The sequence below is a fragment of the Hyla sarda genome, chromosome 2 (assembly GCF_029499605.1).
Source record: "Hyla sarda isolate aHylSar1 chromosome 2, aHylSar1.hap1, whole genome shotgun sequence".
NCBI lineage: Eukaryota > Metazoa > Chordata > Amphibia > Anura > Hylidae > Hyla > Hyla sarda.
In genome coordinates, this window is record NC_079190.1 from 337,905,757 (window position 1) to 337,932,274 (window position 26,518).

Sequence of the window (26,518 nt, forward strand, 5' to 3'; positions counted from 1 at the left end):
TCAGGGCATACAGGAACGCCCTGAGTCCTTAAGTGGTTACTCTATACATAAGATGGTGATGAGAGTCATGAGGAGTGTGGGGCCAGGGGACTTGGACTGAGTCCACCTGAAAGGACCAAACAGTGTACAGAAGGCCCACTTCTGTACAGGGCCACCACAGTAAGTTCCCCCACTGTCCTTTCTAAAAATATATCATACGTAATATTTATAAAAAAATAAATAAATATATGATCTTATGGTGTACCAGAACACACCCACAAAATGTCCATTCTGAAGAAAAAAAAATTCAGATTTGGTGCAGTTGTGGAGATGTATGGCATACTTGGCATACCAGGCGCATGAGAGTGAGGCATACTCTTTCCCAAGTAGTAACTTGTAGTTTCTGCATGTGGCAAAATCAAACAGCAATAGAAGGACCTGTCACAAAATCCATCATAGAGACTAGACAAATGAATTAAAAAGTACCTGTCATGATCTTGTTAAATGTTATAATCCTCCCAGTTCACTGCCCTTTCATGATAAACTACCCCCTGCTTTTATTTTTTATTATTTTTTAGTTTTCTACCTTGATATTGCTCTGTATTTTCTGCTTAGTCTCAGTCAGATTCACAGATTGGGAAGGGGCATTCCCCCGAGGGCATGACATCATCTGATGCCATACAGGGGAGAACTTTCCCCCCTCACTCTGCTACACACAGCCCAGAGCAGTTCAGTGTGTGAGATGAGCTATGATTGGCTGCACACACCCCTCTCAGCACTCCAGACTGCATTTCCTGATTTTGGACTTCTGGCATGTCAGCAGGAGTCCAAAGTCTGTGCAAGAGATGGGAGTAAATGTGCTCTGGACAAGTAGATGACACCTAGTGGCAGCTTTTTTAAACATAAATAAAACATAGAAAACTTTTTTTTTTAAACAAAGTACATTAGAAAGATTTTTTATTTACCATAAGGAGTGCAATAGTAAAAAATAGTTTTAATGAGAGTGCCCATTTAAAGGGGTTATCCAGAAAAACAGAGCTGATTTCTTAAAAAAAAAAAAAAAACTGCACAACATTTGTCCACAGGTTGGGTATGGTTTTGCAGCTCAGTTCTACTGAGGTAAATGGAGCCAAGTTGTAATACCAGAAACAACCTGAGGACAGGTGTGGTGCTGTTTTGGAAGAAATCAGCACTGTTTTTCTATTCCTAGATAGCCTTTTTAAACTAGACCTGTTTATCCAAACTTCAGATGGTTGCAAAGAATTGACCAGCTGGGTACATTCCTCAGAGCAGTGATCCATGACCTCCACACCAAATTCCTGAGCTGTCCAGGGTAAGAGAGTCCTGACTTCACCCCCAGCAGGGGAGCAACTCCAGATTCTGATCATTCTGTAAGAATCCATGTGACAAGGATCAAATCCAGCACAGACGCTAAACCTCCTGCTTAGGAAAGAAAGGGCAGCTTGATGAACTAGGAAGGTGCTTAAAGCATTGAATAAACAATACTGAACCTAGTGCTTTATTTGTTAATCTGGTCTCCAAAATTAGAAAGCGCCCATCTGCCAAAACAACGCATTTCAAGGTTTCTCATGCATATGCCTAAGCAAATCTCCCTCCATGATACACTGTATAGGGTATTTATTTTCTATATATTCTATTTATTCTGTCTATTTAGAAAAATGATGGGATTACATTTATAAGCTCCCACAGCAGTTTTCTGATGTGTAAACATCACAAACATTTGCATCCTTTTCCCTTTTTATCCCAACTACCTCACTTTTAGAAGTTAGCGCCCTGTTAGATTTACCATCATTTACACCAGAAATCCACTGCAGTTGGACAAGCCATGAGGGACAAGTACTATTTTGATTTAGGAACGCATTTTCTAATGAATTTGTCACTTCTGTTCGTGGTGGCATAAGTCTTGGTAATTCTATCAGTTCCCAGAGAGAAAACAAAACACACGTTTCTCAATAAAAAGAGAAGTGGAAAAGGGCTATTAGTCTTTGAGCGATATTTGTTAACTTTAGTGTAAACATTTTAACATATTCCCCACCAATGTATGTAAAATTTACCATCTTATAACTTTTGCAGGACAACTGGCTGCATGGAGCTTCCAGGTAACGTACAGAATTGACGTAAAGAGCCATAAAATGAGTAATTACAGGGTAATAGACAGTACTGTAGGCTCTGTAATTCAGCAATATTCTCCTGCTGTAATCCCATAACGATATCCCCAGGGTGTATACGAGTGTAAAGGAAAGCTGTCTAAGGGTCACTGTGTCTCTAGGTAAAGTAGTAAGTACAACAGAAATAGCCAGCAAACAACTAAGTATCTAAAGGATTTCTTGGAGCTACAGTAGGGCTGGGCGGTATACCAGTTCATACCAAATTTTTTGGGGTACACAATATGAATTTTCCCCCATACCGCAATACCAGTTGGGCCCATCCCCCTCGGAAATGTATTATCAGCCCAGCGCTGCGCTGTCTCCACATCGGGTAACTAATCCTATGTGACCCGCCAGCACTGTTCTGCCCCCCCCCCCCCCAATTAATGATCAGCCCAGCGGAGTACTACTCACATATGTCAAGCACTGCCCTCCTCCTCTTTGTTGGGGGCCGCCGGGCGCTGAAACTCTATACCGTACGCCAGTGGTCTCCAACCTGCAGCCCTCCAGATGTTGCAAAACTACAACTCCCAGCATGCCTGGACAGCCAACGGCTGTCCGGGCATGCCGGGAGTTGTAGTTTTGCAACAGCTGGAGGTCTGCAGGTTTGAGACCACTGCTGTACGCTGTAACCCTATTCCCAGGCTGCAAAAGACAAAGAAAATAAACTGTACTCACCTACATCAGCCACACGCTGGGGACGGGAACGTCGGACAGCCGGCAGCCTATCACCGGCCGGAGCGATGTCCCGCACCGGCCAGTGATAGGCTGAGCCCACTGTCATGTAAGAAGCCGGCTGGGGTGGGACATCGCTCCGGCCGGTGATAGGCTGACTGCTGTCCGACGTTCCAATCCCCAGAGTAAGGCCAACGTAGGCGAGTTACAGTTTATTTTCTGTATCTTTTGCAGCCCGGGCATAGGTATCCAGTGTACAGCAGTGGTCTCCAACCTGCGGACCTCCAGCTGTTGCAAAACTACAACTCCCATTGGCTGTCCGGGCATGTTGGGAGTTGTAGTTTTGCAACAACTGGAGGTTCACAGGTTGGAGACCACTGGCGTACAGTGAGTTCCATCACCGGCGGCCCCCAACAAAGAGGAGGAGGGCAGTGCTTGAAGGTGACATCTGTGAGTAGTACCCCGCTGGGCTGATCATTAATTGGGGGGAGCAGAACAGCGCTGGTGGGTCACATGATTTGGGGGGGGGGGGGGAGCCGAACACCGCGTGCGGGTCACATGATTGGGGCAGGGTGAAAATACAGTTATATACCGTGGAACCGCCGTAAGTTCAAAAAATACCGTGATACACATATTTGGTCATACCGCCCAGCCCTAAGCTACAGAACTGTACAGTGCTTTCACACTGAATAACAGGAATGCCATTTAAGTGGGTGTATTGTCTGCCACTGGCCTGTGTAACCAGTCTCTTCATTTACTTACAGACAAGACCTTGGGTTCGACATGACTATAAAATGCACCTGTCACCCAAAAAAATAGACTTGCTGAAATTAACAAAATGTCTTACCCTGTGAAATGACAACTTTCATACCTTCTTTACAGTAACAAGACCACCGTTCTTTGCCCCACCTGAACTAGGTTAACACTTTCCTTCCCACTTGCTCACAAGATATGTTAACTAAAATAGAGAAGAAAACAAGAAAAAAAAAAAACACTGCTTTTAGGACATAACTAGCAAGAAAATGTTTGTCTTATATTTGTGAAAGAAGAGATTTCCCTAATCTCCTCTAATGGAAACCTTATCCATTTTTGGCAAGAAATAAGCTGATGAAACCTGGGCTGAGAATACGCCCTGTGAATGCTCTCTTTGGTGTAGAGCTGTGAATAGCTATAATCTGCACCTTTTGATCCTAAGGCACTCATGACCTAAAGGGGTTGGCCCACATACAACATCCGTCACCTATCCACATGTGAACACTACCCTTCCATTCACACAGGGGATCATGGGACCTGTATTCTCATGGTGGCAGGAGAGCACAGTGGTCATTTATCACCTATAGGTGATAAATGCTGTTCATTGGCCAACCCCACTAATACTTTATGCAATTTACATTGAAGTAAAATTACAGCACTCTTTCTTTATAAAGTACTATTTGCCCATATACTGCTAGCTCACCACCACTATTCCTGCAGTCATTTATTTCATCCCATGTTTCTGACACAGGCCTCTATGCCTCTCTTGATACTTCCCATGATTTTATTACCTATTACCCTTGACAGCCGCTAGCTTATTGTCCAGTAGTACCTCCTAGTCCAGGGGTACTCAACTATTTTTAGAGAGGGTCCGCTTATTCAGGTCTGACATTCGGTAAAGGTCCGAGCTTAATGCTAAGGCCTGGTTCACACATAGCAGCCTCAGTGCCATGAAGGAAAGAGCAAACGAGCGACTGAATTGTGGAGGATGTATGACCTGAATACAGCCACACACTGCACCCCTGAATATAATACTACCACACACTGTAGCCTCTGAATAAAATATTGCCACACACACACTATACCCTCTGAATATAATACTGCCGCACACTGAGCCCCTGAATATAATACTGCCATACACAGTACCCCTGAATATAATACTGCCGCACACTGTACCATCTGAATATAATAATGCCACACACTGTACCCTCTAAATATAATACTGCCGCACACTGTACCCTCTAAATATAATACTGCCGCACACTGTACCCTTTGAATATAATAATGCCACACACTGGGCCCCTGGTATATTACTACCACACACTGTACCCCTGAATACATTACTGCCACACATTGTGCCCCCTAAGTATAACACTGCCACAGACTGCATGCCCTTAATATAATACTGCCACACAGGACTCCTGGTATATTATGCCAACACACTGTACCTCCTGAATATAATCCTGCCACACACTGAGCCCCTGGTATATTACTGCCACACACTGTACACCGGGTATATTACTGCCACACACTGTGCCCCTGAAAATAATTGTGCCACACACTGTACTCCCTGAATATAATACTGCCACACACTATTCCCCTGCAATCTTACTGCCACACGCTATTCCACTGCAATATTACTGCCACACACTATGACCCCAAATATATTTTTGACAAACACTGTGCCCTGTACCGACTGATTGTACCTCTGTGCCCCAAAGAATTATTGATGCCATTGTGCCCCCAGAATTAATTATGCCACTATGCGCCCAGAATTAATGATGCTGCTGTGCCCCCAGAATTAATGATGCCATTGTTCCCCCAGAATTAATGATGCCACTGTGCCCCTAGAATTAATTATGCCACTATGCCTTCAGAATTAATGATGCTGCTGTGCTCCCAAAATTAATTATGCCACTATGCCCTCAGAATTAATGGTGCCGCTGTGCCCCCAGGATTAATTATGCCACTATGCTCCCAGAATTAATGATGCAGCTGTTACCCCAGAATTAATTATGCTACTGTTACCCAGAATTAGTTGTGCCACTATGCCCCCAGAATTAATGATGCCACTATGCCCACGGAATTAATGATGCCGCTGTGCCCCCAGAATTAATTATGCTACTGTGCCCCCAGAATTAATTATCCCGCCGTGCCCCCAGAATTAATTATGCCGCCATGCCCCCAGAATTAATTATGCCACTGTCCCCCCAGAATTTGTTATGCCACTATGCTCCCAGAATTAATGATGCCACTGTGCCCCCAGAATTAATGATGCCGCTGTGCCCCCAGAATTAATGATGCCACTATGCCCCCAGAATTAATGATGCCACTGTGCCCCCAGAATTAATGATGCCGCTGTGCCCCCAGAATTAATGATGCAACTGTGCCCCCAGAATTAATGATGCCGCTGTGCCCCCAGAATTAATGATGCCGCTGTGCCCCCAGAATTAATGATGCCACTGTGCCCCCAGAATTAATGATGCCACTGTGCCCCCAGAATTAATTATGCCGTTGTGCCCCCAGAATTAATGATGCAACTGTGCCCCCAGAATTAATGATGCCGCTGTGCCCCCAGAATTAATGATGCCACTGTGCCCCCAGAATTAATGATGCCACTGTGCCCCCTTAATTAATGATGCCACTGTGCCCCCAGAATTAATGATGCCGCTGTGCCCCCAGAATTAATGATGCAACTGTGCCCCCAGAATTAATGATGCCGCTGTGCCCCCAGAATTAATGATGCCACTGTGCCCCGAGAATTAATGATGCCACTGTGCCCCCTTAATTAATGATGCCACTGTGCCCCCAGAATTAATGATGCCGCTGTGACCCCAGAATTAATGATGCCGCTGTGCCCCCAGAATTAATGATGCCACTGTGCCCCCAGAATGAAAGATGTCCCTGTGCCCCCACATGAACTTTGCCACTGTGACTCTCCAGCTGTTGCAAACTACAACTCCCCTCATGCACAGACAGAAGGTCATGATAGGAGTTGTAGTTGTAAAACAACTGGAGAGTCACACGTGGGGGGAACACAAATTTTTACCTGAACTTTGTCTCCCCGCCCCAGGTCCCATGCTGCTCCGTTGCCTGGCCTCTTCTAGTCAGGCCTGGCCAGAGCAGATGATGCAGGCAGCGCTAATCACGCCGCCTGCATCACAGGAGAATTGCCGGGCAGGGAACACAGTGCTCCCTTGCTCCGGGCCACTGCTATTCATTTGTATCGGTGTCTTAGAGACACCTATATAAATGAATGTGGGGAGATACGGCGGCAGTCCGGATGACTGGCACTGCGGTCCGGATCTGGACCACGATCCGCCAGTTGAATACCCCTGCCCTAAATCTTTTAGTTAAAAGTTTTACCTTATATTTTTTTTCTTTAGCATGAAATTGTACATTTTGTTTTTACAGCTAAAGAGCATAACCTTACATTTATATACATTAAAATTAAATTGACATTTCTCAACCCAATCCTCCAGTTTCCCCAGATCTCTCTGTATTATGCAGCTTCACATTGGTATCACCTTCCTCTGCTTGTTAGAGGTGACAGAGAGAAACCCATCACAAGCTGGAGAAAGCAGTGTGCAGCCACATGACAAAGGTATACCATTAGGGGAAAGAAGTTCTATCTCACTGATGTACTACTGCTGAAGGCATTCAATGTCTTTAACTAGGATTTAGAGATATGCAAGTACAATGTGATGAGACTAGCCTTTGCAAAGCCATCATGAAAAATGCCGGCTACATTTGTGGAACCATATCAGAGGGCTAGAAGGAGTCAAAATGGCAGACATCCTGTAAATGGAACGTCAAATAATGTAGATATAGGCATGGTCAACCCATGATTGCCCCACCAATACAGCTCCCTTTCCATATATCTTGTTATAGCCTATGGACATCACAAAAGGAGACCCGGGATTTCTCTTTGTTAGGTGCTGAAAAAATCTGCTTTAAATGATCTTTGAATATATATATATATATATATATATATATATATATATATTCATTATATATATTTTCCTTACACAATGAGCTTATTGCTGCATGGCTTGCCTTTACAGGACAACACACAAGCCAGTTTCATAGTAAGCTAAAAAAAAAAAAGAAAAAAAAAAGTAGTAATTCAGAGGCTATTTATTTGTGTTAGTGCTTACAGCATAAAGCTGGATAATAGCGGATGCTGTCTCATCTACTGCACTGAAGTGACATAACAGATAATCACTGGATTATCACACAAGGAAACACAAATTTACTTTTCCCAGAACTACTATTACAGCAGTGAACAATTGTATATTGTAAAAATTCTTGTGTAAATTTCTGAGATGTACAGCATTGGAAAGTAAAATATTTAAAGAATTTAAGTACACTCTGGAATACACACCAAAAGGAAGGTCATCCAGTATACAAGACCTACGGGCCTGAGGGCATGGGTCACCAAAAGCTTATCTTCTATCAACATAGACTCAGCAGAAAGGTAGATAACCATATGGTTGGAGTACCAGGCCAGATCTTGGGTGACGTATTGTATTGTCAGTTTTTCGATACAATGGAACGTACAGTATCCTGTACTGACTAAATGTATGCCTAATGGGAACCCCTTTTGGCAAATGTTTTGCCTTTAAAGTCTTAAGGGCACATTAGCATATACATCAGAATATTCTCCTGGCATATGTGCCAAATGTTCACCACAGTCAAGCTAGCCTTAAAGGGGTTGTGCGCTGCCCTAATTTTCGGAGCTCCGCTCACAGCATCCGGAAGTTCATTACTCCGAACGCTGTGTGGGGGCTTCCGTGTTCGCGGCCGCCGGGTGTGACGTCACGCCAGGCCCCTCGTGACATCTCGCCCGCCCCCTCGTGACGTCAGCGGTCGCGCCCCCTTCCCATAGACTTTCGTTGGGGGGGCGGGCGAGACGTCACGAGGGGGCGGGCGAGACGTCGCGAGGGGCCGGGCGTGACGTCACGCCCGGCGGCTGCGAACACAGAAGCCCGCACACAGCGTTTGGAGTAATGAACTTCTGGACGCTGTGAGCGGAGCTCCGAAAGTCAGGACAGCGCACAACCCCTTTAAAGGGGTTCTCCGATCTAAGTAAAAAAACAAATTACAGCCCGATAGGTGTGTAAAATAAAAAAAATACTCTATAGTTACCTTGCCCAGTCCAGCACTAGCTTTCCAGTCTCCCTGGGGCATCTGTTTACCACCCTGTCTGACACTCTCTCCCCGATGTCCCAATCTACAACCTGTTACTGAGGCCCATCTGCAGGTGGCACAGAACAACATCAGTGGAGCAGAGAGAGCTCATCATTAGAACTTGGTACTGGACGCACCAAGATGAGCATGCTGTATTTTATTATTTTACAGCCCTAGAAGGCTGTAATTTTCTATTTAAATCGGAGAGTCCCTTTAAAAGTGGCTAACTTCTTAAACCAGTTTTGTACCACCTTCACATAAAAAAAATTAAAAAAACATATGAAGCTGTTTTTAGCTAATTCACACTCCGTACACAATGTGGCTAGGGTTATATGTAGTTATTTCTCATTGTAATCTTTCCACTAATTGTTATATGTAAACTCAAGTTAAACCTGAAACATCTTATCTAGATTTGCTGCAGCTGAACACCATCTGTACAGTTATACTGTAAGTTGCCATGTCAGATAAGGCTCTAATAGTGTTCATTGGAAGTAATAACAGGTCCTAAAAATGTATACCTTCAGGGTAACTTCTTTCTCTCAAGTTTACATAAGGACCAGGAACAGATAAACAATTCCTATGGTTGCATTTCCAGTGCAAAGAAATGTATCCCCTATTCGCAGGATAGGTTGATAAATATCTGATCACGGGGGCTCCGACCGCTGGGACCCCCTGCTGTGTGTGACGTTTTAGCTGGTACAAACACGCATCCTCCATTCTTTTCTGCCCCTCCCATAGAGATGAATGGAGGGGGCGTATTTCAACCAGCTGATGTGCTGGGTACGAAACGCGCTCTAACAGCACAAATCCGGTGCCAAGACAGGGGCCAGTACAAGAGATCGGACCACTGGGACCCTGGCTTGACTGCAGGTTTGATGATCCAAACTGACAGATGTGAATCTGGCCTAAAAGGCATAGCAATAAGTGAATGAACAAGCAAATGATTAGTTATGATCGCAGGGATCATGCAGGCCTTAAAGTCAACATTAGATGGCCCCCATGGTCATGTTTAGCGCTCCGGCCGCACACGCTGGCCGTGAGTGCATGGCCCTGTCTCCTGCTGCCGCCGGCGTGGCTGGGATCCGTGGGACGTGCCCGCATGCGAATTCCAGCCTGTCACTCACCACCTGCTCCTCCTGCACTCTCCTTGGCTTCTGTGCTGCGCCGGAGCTCTGAAATATAACGGGCCAGTGCGCCCATTAATTAAATAACACCTGTGCTCACTTAATAAATTCCTAAACCTCCCACACTTCCCTGCCAGATCTTTGTTGCCCTAGTGCCTAATAGGAAGCGTTCCAGAGTATTACCTTGCCGTGTATCATACCCTTGTTCTGTGACCTGACCTTGCTCCTTTGCCACCTGCCTACCGACCACCTACTATGTCCCTGACTTCGCTACTGTGCCACCTGCCCTGACCTCCTGCTTTCCTGACCATGAGTTTCCTCAGTCGCCTATGTGATCGAGCCATGCAAGGGGTAGAGACCTGGGTGCCGCCTGCTACAGAAAGTCCATCCGGCTTTGCGGCGGGCTCTGGTGAAAACCAGCGGCACCTTAGACTCCGCTCCCTGGTACGGTCCGTGTCATCTGCCAGCAGATCCACTACCACCTGTGTCCTGTCTACTTAAACATAAGTGTTACACCCATCAACCTGTGTAAACAGGGGAAATGCTGTCAACAATGATGCTAGTGGATGACCACATGATTGATTAAGTTATCATTTTGGCAGTCACTCACTGCCAATTTTTTATCTATCTGGTTTATCTGAAAGGGCCTTTTAAAGAAGGTTGATATTGGATGACACTGTTTATGGGAGAGCTCACTGTATCATATTGTTGCACATTCTAGAGGGTACTGTTTATGGGGGCCCTCTCTGAATGACATTCTTTATGGGAAAGCTCTCTGAATGACACTGTTTATGGGGGCATACGCTAGATAGCACTGTTTATGGGGGCACTCTCTGGATCAGCTTTCTGAATTACTATGTTTATGGAGGCATTCTAAAGGAGAACATCGGCTGTCATTTTGAAAGTAAAACAAAAGTGCAAAAATTCTCCAGGGCTCCCTGAAAAGATTTCTCATAAATTGTTGACTAGGTCATACTTGGATTTTTCCTTATTCTTTACGGAAATCTATGAACTGTTATGTACACATTTGGCTTTCTAGAAGTTGATCGACTACAAAACCCATCGTAGAATGTAACTGCCATTCTTCAAACATCTCAATTACTTTATCTTCGGCCCAGTCTTAATACTACTGTAATTTTACTCCAAAATACTAGGGCAGAAAACATTAACCCCTTAACGACTGAGCATTTTTCTGTTTTTTGCACTTTTGTTTTCTCCTCCTTACCTTTTAAAAATCCTAGCCCTTTCAATTTTGCACCAAAAATGCATATGATGGCTTATTTTTTGCACCACCAATTCTACTTTGTAATGACATCAGTCATTTTATCCAAAAATCTAGGGCAAAATGGAAAAAAATAATTGTGTGACAAAATTGAAGAAAAAAACCACACCATTTTGTAACTTTTAGGGGCTTCCGTTTCTACGCAGTACATTTTTCGGTAAAAATTACACCTTCTCTTTATTCTGTAGGTCCATATAATTAAAATGGTACCCTACTTATATAGGATTTTGTCGTACTTTTCCTACTACATGCAGGAAAATTTTTACGTTTAAAATTGTCATCTTCTGACCCCTATATCTTTTTTATTTTTCTGTGTACGGGGCGGTATGAGGGCTCATTTTTTGCACCGTGATCTGAAGTTTTTAGCGGTGCCATTTTTGTATTGATCGGTCTTTTTGATTGCTTTTTATTCATTTTTTTATGATATAAAGTGACCAAAAATACGCTATTTTGGACTTTGGAATTTTTTTTGAGTGTACGCCATTGACCGTGCGGTATAATTAACAATATATTTTTATAATTCGGACATTTCAACACGCGGCGATACCAAATGTTTATTTTTATTTACACTTTTTTTTTTTTTTTTTTTTTTTTAAATGGGAAGGGGTATATGATCTTTATAGAGGGCTATAACACTGCACTAACTGGTCTTTTACATTGATCAATGGTTTCTCATAGGAAACCATTGATCAATGATTCTGCGGCTTGACTGCTCATGCCACAGCTGTTCAGGTCCCGAAGAGCCCCCAACTAACCGGCAGCGTTTTACTTTCACTTTAGATGCAGCAATCAACTTTGAACGCTGCGTCTAAAGGGTTATTAGCACACGGCACCGCGATCAGTGCCGCGCGCTATTAGCCCCGAGTCCCAGTCATTGTTAGAGGCCGGGCCCGATCCGCTATGTTATAGAACGGGAGCAGATTCAGGGTGTACAGGTATGCCCTAAGTCCTTAAGGAGTTAAAGTGCATTAAAGGGGTACTCCGCTGGAAAACATTTATTTTTAAATCAACTGGTGCCAGAAAGTTAAAACAGATTTGTAAATTAGGAAAATATATGGAGATACAGACCTCTAGATACTCATATTCTAATATTCTATGTGGGATGTCAAGATGGGATATGTATTGATTAATGGTCTGGTGTCAGGATGTGGTGATAGTATGTTAATTATTGTGTATTACTGACTGGATGTTATGTCATAGCTAAAAAAAAACATAATTAGATTAGATAAATGTAATTATATAGCCACTGAAGAAGGGGACACCCCGAAACGCGTTTGGCATCATACCTAACTCAATCAGCTAAGTCCCATTTGCAACTGCTGGAACCCCCCTGTTTTGGGACCACTGTTCAACCTAGGAGTGCGCACTTTCGCACGAGGACGTGGCTCTGTAACCTTTACAGCTCATCTGCACCCGCTCTATCCATCGGCCACACGCAGATCTGTGCCAGCCTCCGGACCATCCAAGTACAGCCTCCCCCCAGTGCAGAACATCGGCTCCACGGCATTACCGGCTTCCCGGCATTCACCAACTCCCGGTACCTAGATCCTGAGCCAGCGCAGGGCAGATCCCAGGTTTTTTCCATCAGGCCAGCTGCCGAGCTGTGCCAGCCTGAGAAGGACCGTTCTACAGATCGGAGCACATCAGGGAAGCGGTGAGCGGTGCTGTGCACCAACAACTTTCTTATGTACTAGGATACAGTTGCTACAACGGTCCTCTGTTAAAACTGCTACAATTGCAACAGTAACTTCTTTATAAATATCTACTTACCCAGTGGAGGATTGGAATCATTCTTTGTGTAGCACTTTGAACTTCCTATTTTATTATATAGCACTTTGAACTCTGCTCAGCACTTTGAATTATGCTACAGTGAATTTTGCACAAGCACTTTGAACTCTGCATAGCACTTTGAATTTTGCTACAGTGCACAACCATTGAGGAATTAAGAAATATTCTTTCCCATAGAACTTCATCTCCAGCTGCTGCAATTAGGGACTGCTGTTCTTTTATTGCATGAATTTTTTATTGCATTTATTTTTTATTGCATGAATTTTTTATTGCATCAATCTCTATTGGATCAATCCATTGCACCAATTTATTACAGCTATCTGTCACGATGCCGGCTGGCAGGTAGTGGATCCTCTGTGCCAGAGAGGGATTGGCGTGGACCGTGCTAGTGGATCGGTTCTAAGTTACTACTGGTTTTCACCAGAGCCCGCCGCAAAGCGGGATGGTCTTGCTGCGGCGGTAGTGACCAGGTCGTATCCACTAGCAACGGCTCAACCTCTCTGACTGCTGAAGATAGGCGCGGTACAAGGGAGTAGACAGAAGCAAGGTCGGACGTAGCAGAAGGTCGGGGCAGGCAGCAAGGATCGTAGTCAGGGGCAACGGCAGGAGGTCTGGAACACAGGCTAGGAACACACAAGGAAACGCTTTCACTGGCACAATGGCAACAAGATCCGGCGAGGGAGTGAAGGGGAAGTGAGGTATAAATAGGGAGTGCACAGGTGAACACACTAATTGGAACCACTGCGCCAATCAGCGGCGCAGTGGCCCTTTAAATCGCAGAGACCCGGCGCGCGCGCGCCCTAGGGAGCGGGGCCGCGCGCGCCGGGACAGGACAGACGGAGAGCGAGTCAGGTACGGGAGCTGGGATGCGCATCGCGAGCGGGCGCTACCCGCATCGCGAATCGCATCCCGGCTGGAGACGGTATCGCAGCGCACCGGGTCAGTGGAGCTGCCCGGAGCGCTGCGGTAGCGAGAGAGAAGCGAGCGCTCCGGGGAGGAGCGGGGACCCGGAGCGCTCGGCGTAACAGTACCCCCCCCCTTGGGTCTCCCCCTCTTCTTAGAGCCTGAGAACCTGAGGAGCAGACTTTTGTCTAGGATGTTGTCCTCAGGTTCCCAGGATCTCTCTTCAGGTCCACAGCCCTCCCAATCCACTAAAAAGAACCTTTTTCCTCTGACCGTCTTGGAGGCCAGTATCTCTTTCACTGAGAAGACGTCAGAAGAACCGGAGACAGGAGTGGGAGAAACTAATTTGGGAGAGAAACGGTTGATGATGAGTGGTTTAAGAAGAGAGACATGAAAGGCATTAGGAATACGGAGAGAAGGAGGAAGAAGAAGTTTGTAAGAGACAGGATTAATTTGGCACAAGACTTTGAAAGGACCAAGATAGCGTGGACCCAGTTTGTAACTGGGGACACGAAAGCGGACATATTTAGCGGAGAGCCATACCTTGTCTCCGGGAGCAAAAATGGGGGGAGCTCTTCTTTTCTTATCGGCAAACTTTTTCATGCGAGATGAAGCCTGTAAAAGAGAATCTTGGGTCTCTTTCCATATGGTGGAAAGATCACGAGTCACTTCATCTACAGCGGGCAAACCAGAGGGCAAGGGAGTAGGGAGGGGGGGAAGAGGGTGACGGCCGTACACCACGAAAAATGGGGATTTGGAGGAAGATTCAGAGACTCTAAAGTTATACGAGAATTCGGCCCATGGTAGAAGATCTGCCCAATCATCCTGGCGGGAGGAAACAAAATGTCGTAAATAATCACCCAAGACCTGGTTAATTCTTTCTACTTGTCCATTGGATTGAGGATGATATGCAGAAGAAAAGTTTAATTTAATCTTGAGTTGTTTACAGAGAGCCCTCCAGAATTTTGACACGAATTGGACGCCTCTATCCGAGACTATCTGTGTGGGCAACCCGTGAAGACGAAAAATGTGTACAAAAAATTGTTTAGCCAACTGAGGCGCTGAAGGAAGACCAGGAAGAGGGATGAAATGTGCCATCTTGGAGAATCGATCAACGACCACCCAAACAACAGTGTTGCCACGGGATGGGGGTAGGTCTGTAATAAAATCCATACCAATCAGAGACCAAGGCTGTTCGGGGACAGGCAGAGGATGAAGAAAACCAGCGGGCTTCTGGCGAGGAGTCTTGTCCCGGGCACAGACAGTGCAGGCTCGCACAAAGTCCACGACATCCGTCTCCAGAGTCGGCCACCAATAGAAGCGAGAGATGAGTTGCACAGATTTCTTGATGCCCGCATGGCCTGCGAGATGGGAGGAGTGACCCCATTTGAGGATTCCGAGGCGTTGGCGTGGAGTGACGAAGGTCTTCCCTGGAGGAGTTTGCCTGATGGAGGCTGGAGAAGTGGAAATCAGGCAGTCAGGAGGAATGATGTGTTGCGGAGAGAGTTCAACTTCCGAGGCATCCGAGGAACGAGAGAGAGCATCGGCCCTAATGTTCTTATCGGCAGGCCGAAAGTGAATTTCAAAATTAAATCGGGCAAAGAACAGAGACCACCTGGCCTGGCGAGGATTCAGCCGTTGGGCAGACTGGAGATAGGAGAGGTTCTTGTGATCGGTGTAAATAATAACTGGAAATCTTGATCCCTCCAGCAGATGCCTCCATTCCTCAAGTGCTAATTTAATGGCTAGAAGCTCTCGATCCCCGATGGAGTAGTTCCTCTCCGCCGGAGAGAAGGTCCTAGAAAAAAAACCACAAGTAACAGCATGCCCGGAAGAATTTTTTTGTAGAAGGACCGCTCCAGCTCCTACAGAGGAGGCATCAACCTCCAATAGGAAGGGTTTAGATGGGTCAGGTCTGGAGAGCACAGGAGCCGAAGAAAAGGCAGACTTGAGCCGTTTAAAGGCGTCTTCCGCTTGAGGAGGCCAAGACTTGGGATTGGCATTTTTTTTGGTTAAAGCCACGATAGGGGCCACAACGGTAGAAAAATGTGGAATAAATTGCCTGTAATAATTGGCGAACCCCAAAAAACTTTGGATAGCACGGAGTCCGGAGGGGCGTGGCCAATCTAAGACGGCAGAGAGTTTGTCTGGATCCATTTGTAGTCCTTGGCCAGAGACCAAGTATCCTAGGAAAGGAAGAGATTGGCATTCAAACAGACATTTCTCTATCTTGGCATAAAGTTGATTGTCACGAAGTCTCTGAAGAACCATACGGACATGCTGGCGGTGTTCTTCTAGATTGGCAGAAAAAATCAGGATATCGTCCAGATATACAACAACACAGGAGTATAAGAGATCACGAAAAATTTCATTAACAAAGTCTTGGAAGACGGCAGGGGCGTTGCACAGGCCAAAGGGCATGACCAGATACTCAAAGTGTCCATCTCTAGTGTTAAATGCCGTTTTCCATTCATCCCCCTCTCTGATGCGGATGAGATTATAAGCACCTCTTAAGTCCAGTTTGGTAAAGATGTGGGCACCTTGGAGGCGATCAAAGAGTTCAGAGATGAGGGGTAGGGGGTAGCGGTTCTTTACCGTGATTTTATTAAGACCGCGGTAGTCAATGCAAGGACGTAGAGAGCCATCTTTTTTGGACACAAAGAAAAATCCGGCTCCGGCAGGAGAGGAGGATTTACGGATAAAGCCTTTTTTTAAATTTTCCTGGATGTACTCCGACATAGCAAGAGTCTCTGGGGCGGACAGAGGATAGATTCTGCCCCGGGGTGGAGTAGTGCCCGGGAGGAGGTCAATAGGACAATCATAAGGCCTGTGAGGAGGTAGAGTCTCAGCTTGTTTTTTGCAAAAAACATCCGCAAAGTCCATATAGGCCTTAGGGAGACCGGTTACAGGGGGAACCACAGAGTCACGGCAAGGGGTACTGGGAACCGGTTTTAGGCAGTCCTTGAAACAAGAGGGCCCCCAACTCTTGATCTCCCCAGTGGACCAATCCAGGGTTGGGGAATGGAGTTGAAGCCAGGGTAGTCCAAGGAGGATTTCGGAAGTGCAATTGGGGAGGACCAAAAATTCAATCTTCTCGTGATGAGGTCCGATGCACATTAGAAGGGGCTCCGTGCGGAGACGTATGGTACAGTCCAATCTTTCATTGTTTACACAATTGATGTAGAGGGGTCTGGCGAGACTGGTCACTGGGATGTTGAACCTGTTGACGAGAGAGGCCAAAATAAAATTTCCTGCAGATCCGGAATCCAAGAAGGCCATAGTAGAGAAGGAGAAGGCAGAGGCAGATATCCGCACAGGCACAGTAAGACGTGGAGAAGCAGAGTAGACATCAAGGACTGTCTCACCCTTGTGCGGAGTCAGCGTACGTCTTTCCAGGCGGGGAGGACGGATAGGACAATCCTTCAGGAAGTGTTCGGTACTGGCACAGTACAGGCAGAGATTCTCCATGCGGCGTCGTGTCCTCTCTTGAGGTGTCAGGCGAGACCGGTCGACCTGCATAGCCTCCACGGCGGGAGGCACAGGAACGGATTGCAGGGGACCAGAGGAGAGAGGAGCCGGGGAGAAAAAACGCCTTGTGCGAACAAAGTCCATATCCTGGCGGAGCTCCTGACGCCTTTCGGAAAAACGCATGTCAATGCGAGTGGCAAGATGGATGAGTTCATGTAGGTTAGCAGGGATTTCTCGTGCGGCCAGAACATCTTTAATGTTGCTGGATAGGCCTTTTTTAAAGGTCGCGCAGAGGGCCTCATTATTCCAGGATAATTCTGAAGCAAGAGTACGGAATTGTACGGCGTACTCGCCAACGGAAGAATTACCCTGGACCAGGTTCAACAGGGCAGTCTCAGCAGAAGAGGCTCGGGCAGGTTCCTCAAAGACACTTCGAATTTCCGAGAAGAAGGAGTGTATAGAGGCAGTGACGGGGTCATTGCGGTCCCAGAGCGGTGTGGCCCATGACAGAGCTTTTCCAGACAAAAGGCTGACTACGAAAGCCACCTTAGACCTTTCAGTAGGAAACTGGTCCGACATCATCTCCAAGTGCAGGGAACATTGGGAAAGAAAGCCACGGCAGAATTTAGAGTCCCCATCAAATTTATCCGGCAAGGATAGTCGTAGACCAGAAGCGGCCACTCGCTGCGGAGGAGGTGCAGGAGCTGGCGGAGGAGATGATTGCTGAAGCTGTGGTAGTAGCTGCTGTAGCATCACGATCAGTTGAGACAGCTGTTGGCCTTGTTGCGCTATCTGTTGTGACTGCTGGGCGACCACCGTGGTGAGGTCGGCGACAACTGGCAGAGGAACTTCAGCGGGATCCATGGCCGGATCTACTGTCACGATGCCGGCTGGCAGGTAGTGGATCCTCTGTGCCAGAGAGGGATTGGCGTGGACCGTGCTAGTGGATCGGTTCTAAGTCACTACTGGTTTTCACCAGAGCCCGCCGCAAAGCGGGATGGTCTTGCTGCGGCGGTAGTGACCAGGTCGTATCCACTAGCAACGGCTCAACCTCTCTGACTGCTGAAGATAGGCGCGGTACAAGGGAGTAGACAGAAGCAAGGTCGGACGTAGCAGAAGGTCGGGGCAGGCAGCAAGGATCGTAGTCAGGGGCAACGGCAGGAGGTCTGGAACACAGGCTAGGAACACACAAGGAAACGCTTTCACTGGCACAATGGCAACAAGATCCGGCGAGGGAGTGAAGGGGAAGTGAGGTATAAATAGGGAGTGCACAGGTGAACACACTAATTGGAACCACTGCGCCAATCAGCGGCGCAGTGGCCCTTTAAATCGCAGAGACCCGGCGCGCGCGCGCCCTAGGGAGCGGGGCCGCGCGCGCCGGGACAGGACAGACGGAGAGCGAGTCAGGTACGGGAGCCGGGATGCGCATCGCGAGCGGGCGCTACCCGCATCGCGAATCGCATCCCGGCTGGAGACGGTATCGCAGCGCACCGGGTCAGTGGAGCTGCCCGGAGCGCTGCGGTAGCGAGAGAGAAGCGAGCGCTCCGGGGAGGAGCGGGGACCCGGAGCGCTCGGCGTAACACTATCTATTGCATATATTTATATCTATTCAATGTATTTTATCTTCTTTGTTTTAATTAGTCATTAAAGGTGTGGTCAGTGTAAGGGCCCTGCACAACCACACACGAAATACTAAATCATTAAAATCTATATTAATATAACTTCTATGACTTAGCCTGAATTAATTTTATTATATATAATCTATTTATTAATACTACATTTATCTAATCTAATTATGTTTTTTTTTTAGCTATCTGACATAACATCCAGTCAGTAATACACAATAATTAAAATACTATCACCACATCCCGACACCAGACCATTAATCACTACATATCCCATCTTGACATCCCACATAGAGTATTAGCATATGAGTATCTAGAGGTCTGTATCTCCATATATTTTCCTATATTATACCTAGACACGTAGGGTTAACGTGTATCATACAGCACCTCGATACTCATTCATCACCTATTTAGTGTGAGCCCCCCACCTCCAATTTCAGATTTGTAAATTACTTCTATTAAAAAAATCTTAAATCCTTCTAGTACATATAGGCTTCTGTATGCTCCACAGGAAGTTCTTTTCTTTTAGAATTTCCTTTCTGTCTGACCAGAGTGCTCTCTGCTGACACCTCTGTTCATTTTAGGAACTGTCCAGAGTAGGAGAAAATCCCCATAGCAAACCTCTCCTGCTCTGGACAGTTCCTGGTATGGATAGAGGTGTCAGCAGAGAGCACTGTGGTCAGACTGAAAATAAATTCAAAATGAAAAGAACTTCCTGTGGAGCATACAGAAGCCTATAAGTACTAGAAGGATAAAGATTTTTTTAATAAGTAATTTACAAATCTGTTTAACTTTCTGTCATCAGTTGATTTAAGAATTTTTTTTTCCAGTGGAGTACTCCTTTAAAGACTTGTCCATCAACATGTCCAGACCTAAAGCCAACTCCCTGTAGACAAAAGAAGTGCAAGCTGAGCCAATGTGTATTGCTGATGCTTCTGATCTGATCATTGGCATCTGCTGTTTCATTGTATGGGGTTGAATCACAGATGACATCATGCTAGTTGCATAGAGAAGAATGCCATGACACAGTTCTGGTTGGTAGAGGCATCGGCCTTCCATGCTTGCCTCAATTGCCTCTGTTTGCACTAGTTCACATTTAGTATCATAGAAGTGATGGAAGATATAAGAGCTATATGGTTGAGGTCTATGAAAAGAGTCAACGAGTCTTTTTTTGCCACATAGAACTTGATGAAGATGTGTGACAAAGGGATCACAATATAGTTATTTTCAGCCAGCTGTTTTCTACAACTAACACATTGGAAAGGCAAATGTATTTAATTTTAAAAGGACACATTTCCCGGGTTAAATGCTGCACTTCAGGACATAGACAGGGAGGAGGTGTCAAATACTGATACAGATGATAAATGAGAGATCTTCAAATCAGATCTGAATAACTATACTGCTAAATGTATACCTATGGGGAATAAGTATAAATGAATGAAACTAAATCCTATATGGATGACAACTAATATTTAAGGTAAATAAAGTAAACAATTTTTTTTTTTAAATACATATCAGAGGGGTCAGCTTTAGCTTACAGCAGAGTTCCTTTGTTTTTAATGAGATTTTGCTTCTCTGTGCACACTGCAGATTTTCTGCGGCAGAATTCCACCAGTTGAAAGTACGTCTGTCCAAAGAATGAACGACAGAAGTCTGCCTGCGGAATATCTTCAGTGTAAACGAGCCCTAAAAAGGTAATGAATGCACCAGAAATATACAATGAAAGGCAGGCGGCCAAAGAAAGCAAAACAAATACATAAAAAGTATTTAAAGGGGTACTCCAGTGATTAGACATCTTATCCCCTATCCAAAGGATAGGGTATAAGATGCCTGATCGTGGGAGTCCCGCCACCAGTATTTTAGTGAAAAAAAAAAAAAATTATTTACACATCCAACTTCAATGAAAAGTTGTCAAACAGCTGTGGGGTGTTAAGGCTCACTGAACCCCTTGCTACGTGCCTTGAGGGGTGTAGTTTCCAAAATAGTTTACCATGTGTGTTTTTATTTTTATTTTTTTTATTTTTTTGCTGTTCTGGCACCATAGGGACTTCCTAAATGTGACATGCCCCCCAAAACCATTTCAGAAAAACTCACTATCCAAAATCCCACTGTCGCTCCTTCCCTTCTGAGCCTTGTAGTGCACCCACAGAGCACTTGACATACACATATGAGATATTTCCTTACTAGAAAGAAATTGAGTTACAAATTTTAGGGAGATTTCTATCCTTTTACCCCTTGTAAAAATTCAAAAGCTGGATCTACAAGAACATGCCAGTGTAAAAAAATGAAGTTTTAGAATCTTCTCCTTCACTTTGCTGCTATTCCTGTGAAACTGGGTTAACAACACTTACTGAATGTCATTTTGAATACTTTGAGGGGTGCAGTTTTTATAATGGGGTCATTTATGGGGTATTTCTAATATGAAGACCCTTCAAATCCACTTCAAATCTCAACTGGTCCCTGAAAAAATCAGGTTTAGAAAATTTTGTGAAAAATTGGAAAATTGCTGCTGAACTTTGAAGCCCTCTGATGTCTTCCAAAAGTAAAAACTTGTCAATTTTGTGATGCAATCATAAAGTAAACATATTGTATATGTGAATTAATATATAATTTATTTGGGATGTCCATTTTGCTTAGAAGCAGAGAGTTTCAAAGTAAAGAAAATGCTAAATTTTCTTCACATTTTTGAATTTTTCACAAAGAAATGATGCAAGTATTGACAAAATTTACCACTAACATAAAGTAGAATATGTCACGAAAAAACTATCTCAGAATCAGAATGAAAAGTAAAAGCATCCCAGAGTTATTAATGCTTAAAGTGACAGTCATCAGATTTGCAAAAAAGGGCTGAGTCCTTAAGGGCTTAATTGTAAAAAGACCTCAGAATAAACAAACAATCTGATTGGTTACTATGAGCAACTGGTCAACTTTTCCTCTGCATGGGTTTTGATAAATTTCCTGTGTCTACTCGTAGTAATCTTTTTTTGGTGGATCCTCCTGAGGGGGAGATTTATCAAAACCTGTCCAGAGGAAAAGCTGTGCTTCTTTCATTTTTTAGAGGCCTTTAAAAAAAAAATGAAAAAAGCGATCTGATTGGTTGCTATGGGCAACTCGGCAACTTTTCATATAGTAGAAGCAGGTAACAGCTCACCCGTTCTAATGCACATGCCTGTGCTCGGACCCACCAGCACCGCCCATGGCTTCAACTTAGATGCAACAGAGAAGAAAGCTGTCCAGCACTATCGATGTATAGGAAAAACAATTCCGGCTTTATTAAAGGTTACATACAAAGGTTCAGAAATACAGGATAAAAGTCTTTAACGAGTTTCAAGCCATTGGCGCTTGATCATAGAGTAATCACTCTATGATTAAGCGCCACTGGCATGAAACGCGTTAGAGACTTTGACAGCTTTCTTCTCTGTTGCAACTCAGCAACTTTTCCTCTGGACAGGTTTTGATAAATCTAAATAATGAAAGAAAATGTGCAATAGGCACTATCATTTCGCAAAGGTGCGCCACCCAAGGACTACACTTACAAATGTGGTGGCCCAGTACAGGATGGTGTTTCTCGTACCTTCCCTGCCCTGTCAGGCAGTGTCCCCAGGAGTTGTTTCCCCCCCATGTAAATAGGTTATGTATTATATTGTGTATTGTACCTTTAAAGGAGATGTCCGGTGCGGACTTTTTCGATTCCATCCTGCCCGGGCTGCAATGCAAAAAAAGACAAAACAAACTTTCACTTACAGTCTACTACAAGTCCCAGCAAACCTGCGAGGTCTCTGTGTAACTGGTCACCTCCGTGGGCCCTGGCTGTACTGCATAGACTGTAACAACTGTCTACCCTCAGTAAAGCTACCGTTGTCCGTAACTCTGTCTTCATTGCCCCCGTGTCTAGCCCAGGATCTAGCGGTATACCTTCGGGTGGTAAAGGCTAAACCACGCCCTGGTGTCACAAACACAAGAGGTTAATACCATCTGCCCCTAGGGTAACAACATCTGCCCTGCACCCAGTGGCGTACTAAGGGGGGGGGGGGCGACCCGGGGGAGCGGCCCGCCCTGGGTGCCACTCTCAAGGCGGGTGCCAGGGGCGGACTGACCCGCCGCCACCGCTGCTGAGGTCCGGGACGCTCTTCCCAGATCCCCAGCAGACAGCGGTGCCTTCTCCTGTATGCGCGATACACGCACATACAGGAGAAGGCATCTGCAGCTACACAGAGGAGGCGTGACCTCCGCCCCCATGCAGCACACAGTACAGGCGCCGGTGACGTCACTCATCCGGTGCCTGTACTGTGGAGGGGAGAAGACGTGGGCCCTGCAGCTGAGGAGATCGCTGCGTGGGATATCAGGTGAGCATCCTTTTTTATTTATTTATTTTTAACCCTGCCTTTACCTATTAGGGGGGGGGGGGTGCTCTCCATATACTTATAGGGAAGGGGGGAGGCTCTGCATATACTGTACCTATAGGGGAGGGGGGGTGCTCTGCATATACTGTACCTATAGGGAAGGGGGAGAGGGGCTCTGCATATACTGTACCTATAGGGAAGGGGGGGGAGAGGGGGGTGCTCTGCATATACTGTACCTATAGGGAAGGGGGGAGAGGGGGGTGCTCTGCATATACTGTACCTATAGGGAAGGGGGGTGCTCTGCATATACTGTACCTATAGGGGAGGGGGCTCTGCATATACTGTACCTATAGGGAAGGGGGGCAGGGGGTGTGCTCTGCATGTACTGTACCTATAGGGAAGGGGGGGGAGAGGGGGGGTGCTCTGCATATACTGTACCTATAGGGAAGGGGGGGAGAGGGGGGTGCTCTGCATATACTGTACCTATAGGGAAGGGGGGGGGCTCTGCATATACTGTACCTATAGGGAAGGGGGGGAGAGGGGGGTGCTCTGCATATACTGTACCTATAGGGAAGGGGGGAGAGGGGGGTGCTCTGCATATACTGTACCTATAGGGAAGGGGGGACTGCTCTGCATATACTGTACCTATAGGGAAGGGGGGGGTGCTCTGCATATACTGTACCTATAGGGAAGGGGGGAGAGGGGGTGCTCTGCATATACTGTACCTATAGGGAAGGGGGGGAGAGGGGGTGCTCTGCATATACCTATAGGGAAGGGAGGGAGAGGGGGGGGGGTGCTCTGCATATACCTATAGGGAAGGGAGGGAGAGGGGGGTGCTCTGCATATTCCTATGGGAAAGGGAGGGAGATGGGGTTGTAGCTCTGCATATACCTATGGGGAAGGGGGGGGTGTAGCTCTGCATATACCTATGGGGAACAGGGGGTGTAGCTCTGCATATACCTATGGGGAAGAGGGGGTGTAGCTCTGCATATACCTATGGGGAAGGGGGGTGTAGCTCTGCACATACCTATGGGAAAGAGGGGGGGTGTAACTGCATATATCTATGGGAAAGAGGGGGGGTGTAGCTCTGCATATACCTATGGGAAAGAGGGGGGTGTAACTCTGTATATACCTATGGGAAAGGGGGGGGATGTAACTCTGCATATACCTATGGGAAAGAGGGGGGGGGAGATGTAACTCTGCATATACCTATGGGAAAGAGGGCGTTACATGGCTACCTACCTACCTGCCCTTTTACTGTGCAGGACACCAAGGAGGGAATTATTACAGTTTGTGGGCCTATATATGGAAAGATTGTGTAGAGGAGAAGAGGGCACTGAATATATGCAGAGTCTGACATGTTTTTCCTGCAGATATTAAGAGATCCACATGGCGGTCTTATCCAGACGGAGAAGAAAAGGAAAGAGGACGTTGATCAGAAAAGACGTAATTGTGAGTCCCAAAATGTAACTGTAATCACTTATATGGTAAACACATCCTGTGTACAGCTAATATCTACCGCCATATGGTCCTGTATATAATCACTTATATTGTGTACAGATCCTTTATAGTATACTGGTCTGTATATAATGGTTTTATACAGTATGGCGGTATTATCCAGTTATTGTGTGGTGGTATATATTTACTCCTTGTATACCAGTATTATTGGTCATGGAAATTTCCCTACGTTAAAATGTTTCTTACATATATAAATTTTAGTTTATTGTGTGTGGGATTTAGGTGGAATAGGAGCGTGGCAGAAGATTGACGAGCTGCAGAGCCTAGCAGGGGCCCTTGCCTTTTTTTTTTTGGTCCGGGGGCCCCGAGTGTTGTCAGTCCGCTCCTGGGGGGAGGGGGTGTAATTAAGGGGGGTGTGCCAAACAAAGGGTCCGCCCCAGGTGCCAAATGCTCTAGGTACGCCCCTGCCTGCCCCTCACACCCCTTCATACCACACAAACTTGTCTATTTCACAGACACTTCTTTACCTACCTTCTCTACCTTTTTTTTCCCATAGTGTTCTAGTTTGTTTCCTTATTCTCTATAGACATTCTACTTCCCTGTGATAGCCTACGGACATTCCATTCTGTCATTCCTTTTATTAATGTTGTTTGGTATAAACTTCCTTTCATTAGTAAGAAGCCGTGCTCTGGCCGTCCTGTCCTGTCCACACATGGCGATGACTACATTCCTAGCAACCCTCACCTGCTGCGTTTCCCGTAAAAAGCGCTTCTTGTAACTCAGTTGGAAGATTAACCAATCAGCTCGTAGAGGAGGAGGGACGAGAGGCTGTAGGTGATGAACGCAGCCAACCAGTAACGAGTGGGCGGGGCTGAAGAGAGACCCGGTAGAATGCTGTATCTCACCTAGTGTTAGTTCTCGTGCAGACTGAATGCGCTTTGTGTCCGCTGCCTCTGTATAGTGTCATAGCGCCCTGTATACAGTCACCGGGCTGTGCAGTGCCCGCCATGGAGCTGAGGGAAGCCGGTGTGCGCCGCCTGGCAGTCAAGAGGCATCTTCACAAGCACAACCTGAAGCACCGCTACGAGTTCCTGGAGACTCTGGGGAAGGGCACGTATGGCACGGTGAAGAGAGCCCGGGACAAGCAGGGGGTTGAGGTGAGAGTCGGCTGCAGGCTGTGTCTGGGCGGGTGTAATCTGCATGGCACATGGTACTTCTCCCTGGTGTATGCATGATCGGGAAACATGAGCGGGCGGTGTCAGGTGTGCTTTATGAATAATTCCTCAGCTCACTTATTACAGCTTCACTCCTCAGGGAGTATATATGAGATAATGTATACATGTGTCTGTGTATACTGGTTATATACAGAGTATAGGAGAGCGTGTACATTGTATACAGAGTATAGGAGAGCGTGGACATTGTATACAGAGTATGGGAGAGCGTGTACATTGTATACAGAGTATAGGAGAGCGTGTACATTGTATACAGAGTATGGGAGAGCGTGTACATTATATACAGAGTATGGGAGAGCGTGTACATTATATACAGAGTATAGGAGAGCGTGTACATTATATACAGAGTATAGGAGAGCGTGTACATTGTATACAGAGTATGGGAGAGCGTGTACATTGTATACAGAGTATGGGAGAGCGTGTACATTGTATACAGAGTATGGGAGAGCGTGTACATTATATACAGAGTATGGGAGAGCGTGTACATTATATACAGAGTATAGGAGAGCGTGTACATTATATACAGAGTA

At 45.9% G+C, this 26,518-nt stretch overlaps 1 protein-coding gene and 1 long non-coding RNA gene across 2 annotated transcripts in view; one reads left to right on the top strand and one right to left on the bottom strand.

Moving 5' to 3' along the window:
- Nucleotides 1–1,060: 1,060 nt before the first annotated feature.
- LOC130356471 (uncharacterized) lies at nucleotides 1,061–25,417 on the bottom strand. The gene is made up of 4 exons (XR_008888892.1): nucleotides 25,288–25,417; nucleotides 22,612–22,661; nucleotides 3,670–3,780; nucleotides 1,061–1,419 (listed from the first exon to the last, which is right to left on the bottom strand). It is a non-coding gene; the product is annotated as an uncharacterized LOC130356471 (long non-coding RNA).
- Nucleotides 25,418–25,753: 336 nt separating this feature from the next.
- The window catches only part of NUAK2 (NUAK family kinase 2), a 31,123-nt gene continuing 30,358 nt past the window's right edge, over nucleotides 25,754–26,518 (top strand). Inside the window, exon 1 of the mRNA XM_056558068.1 lies at nucleotides 25,754–25,913. Coding sequence (XP_056414043.1) covers nucleotides 25,764–25,913 — 150 coding nt within the window. The 5' untranslated portion in view covers nucleotides 25,754–25,763. The remainder of the gene's footprint in view (nucleotides 25,914–26,518) is intronic.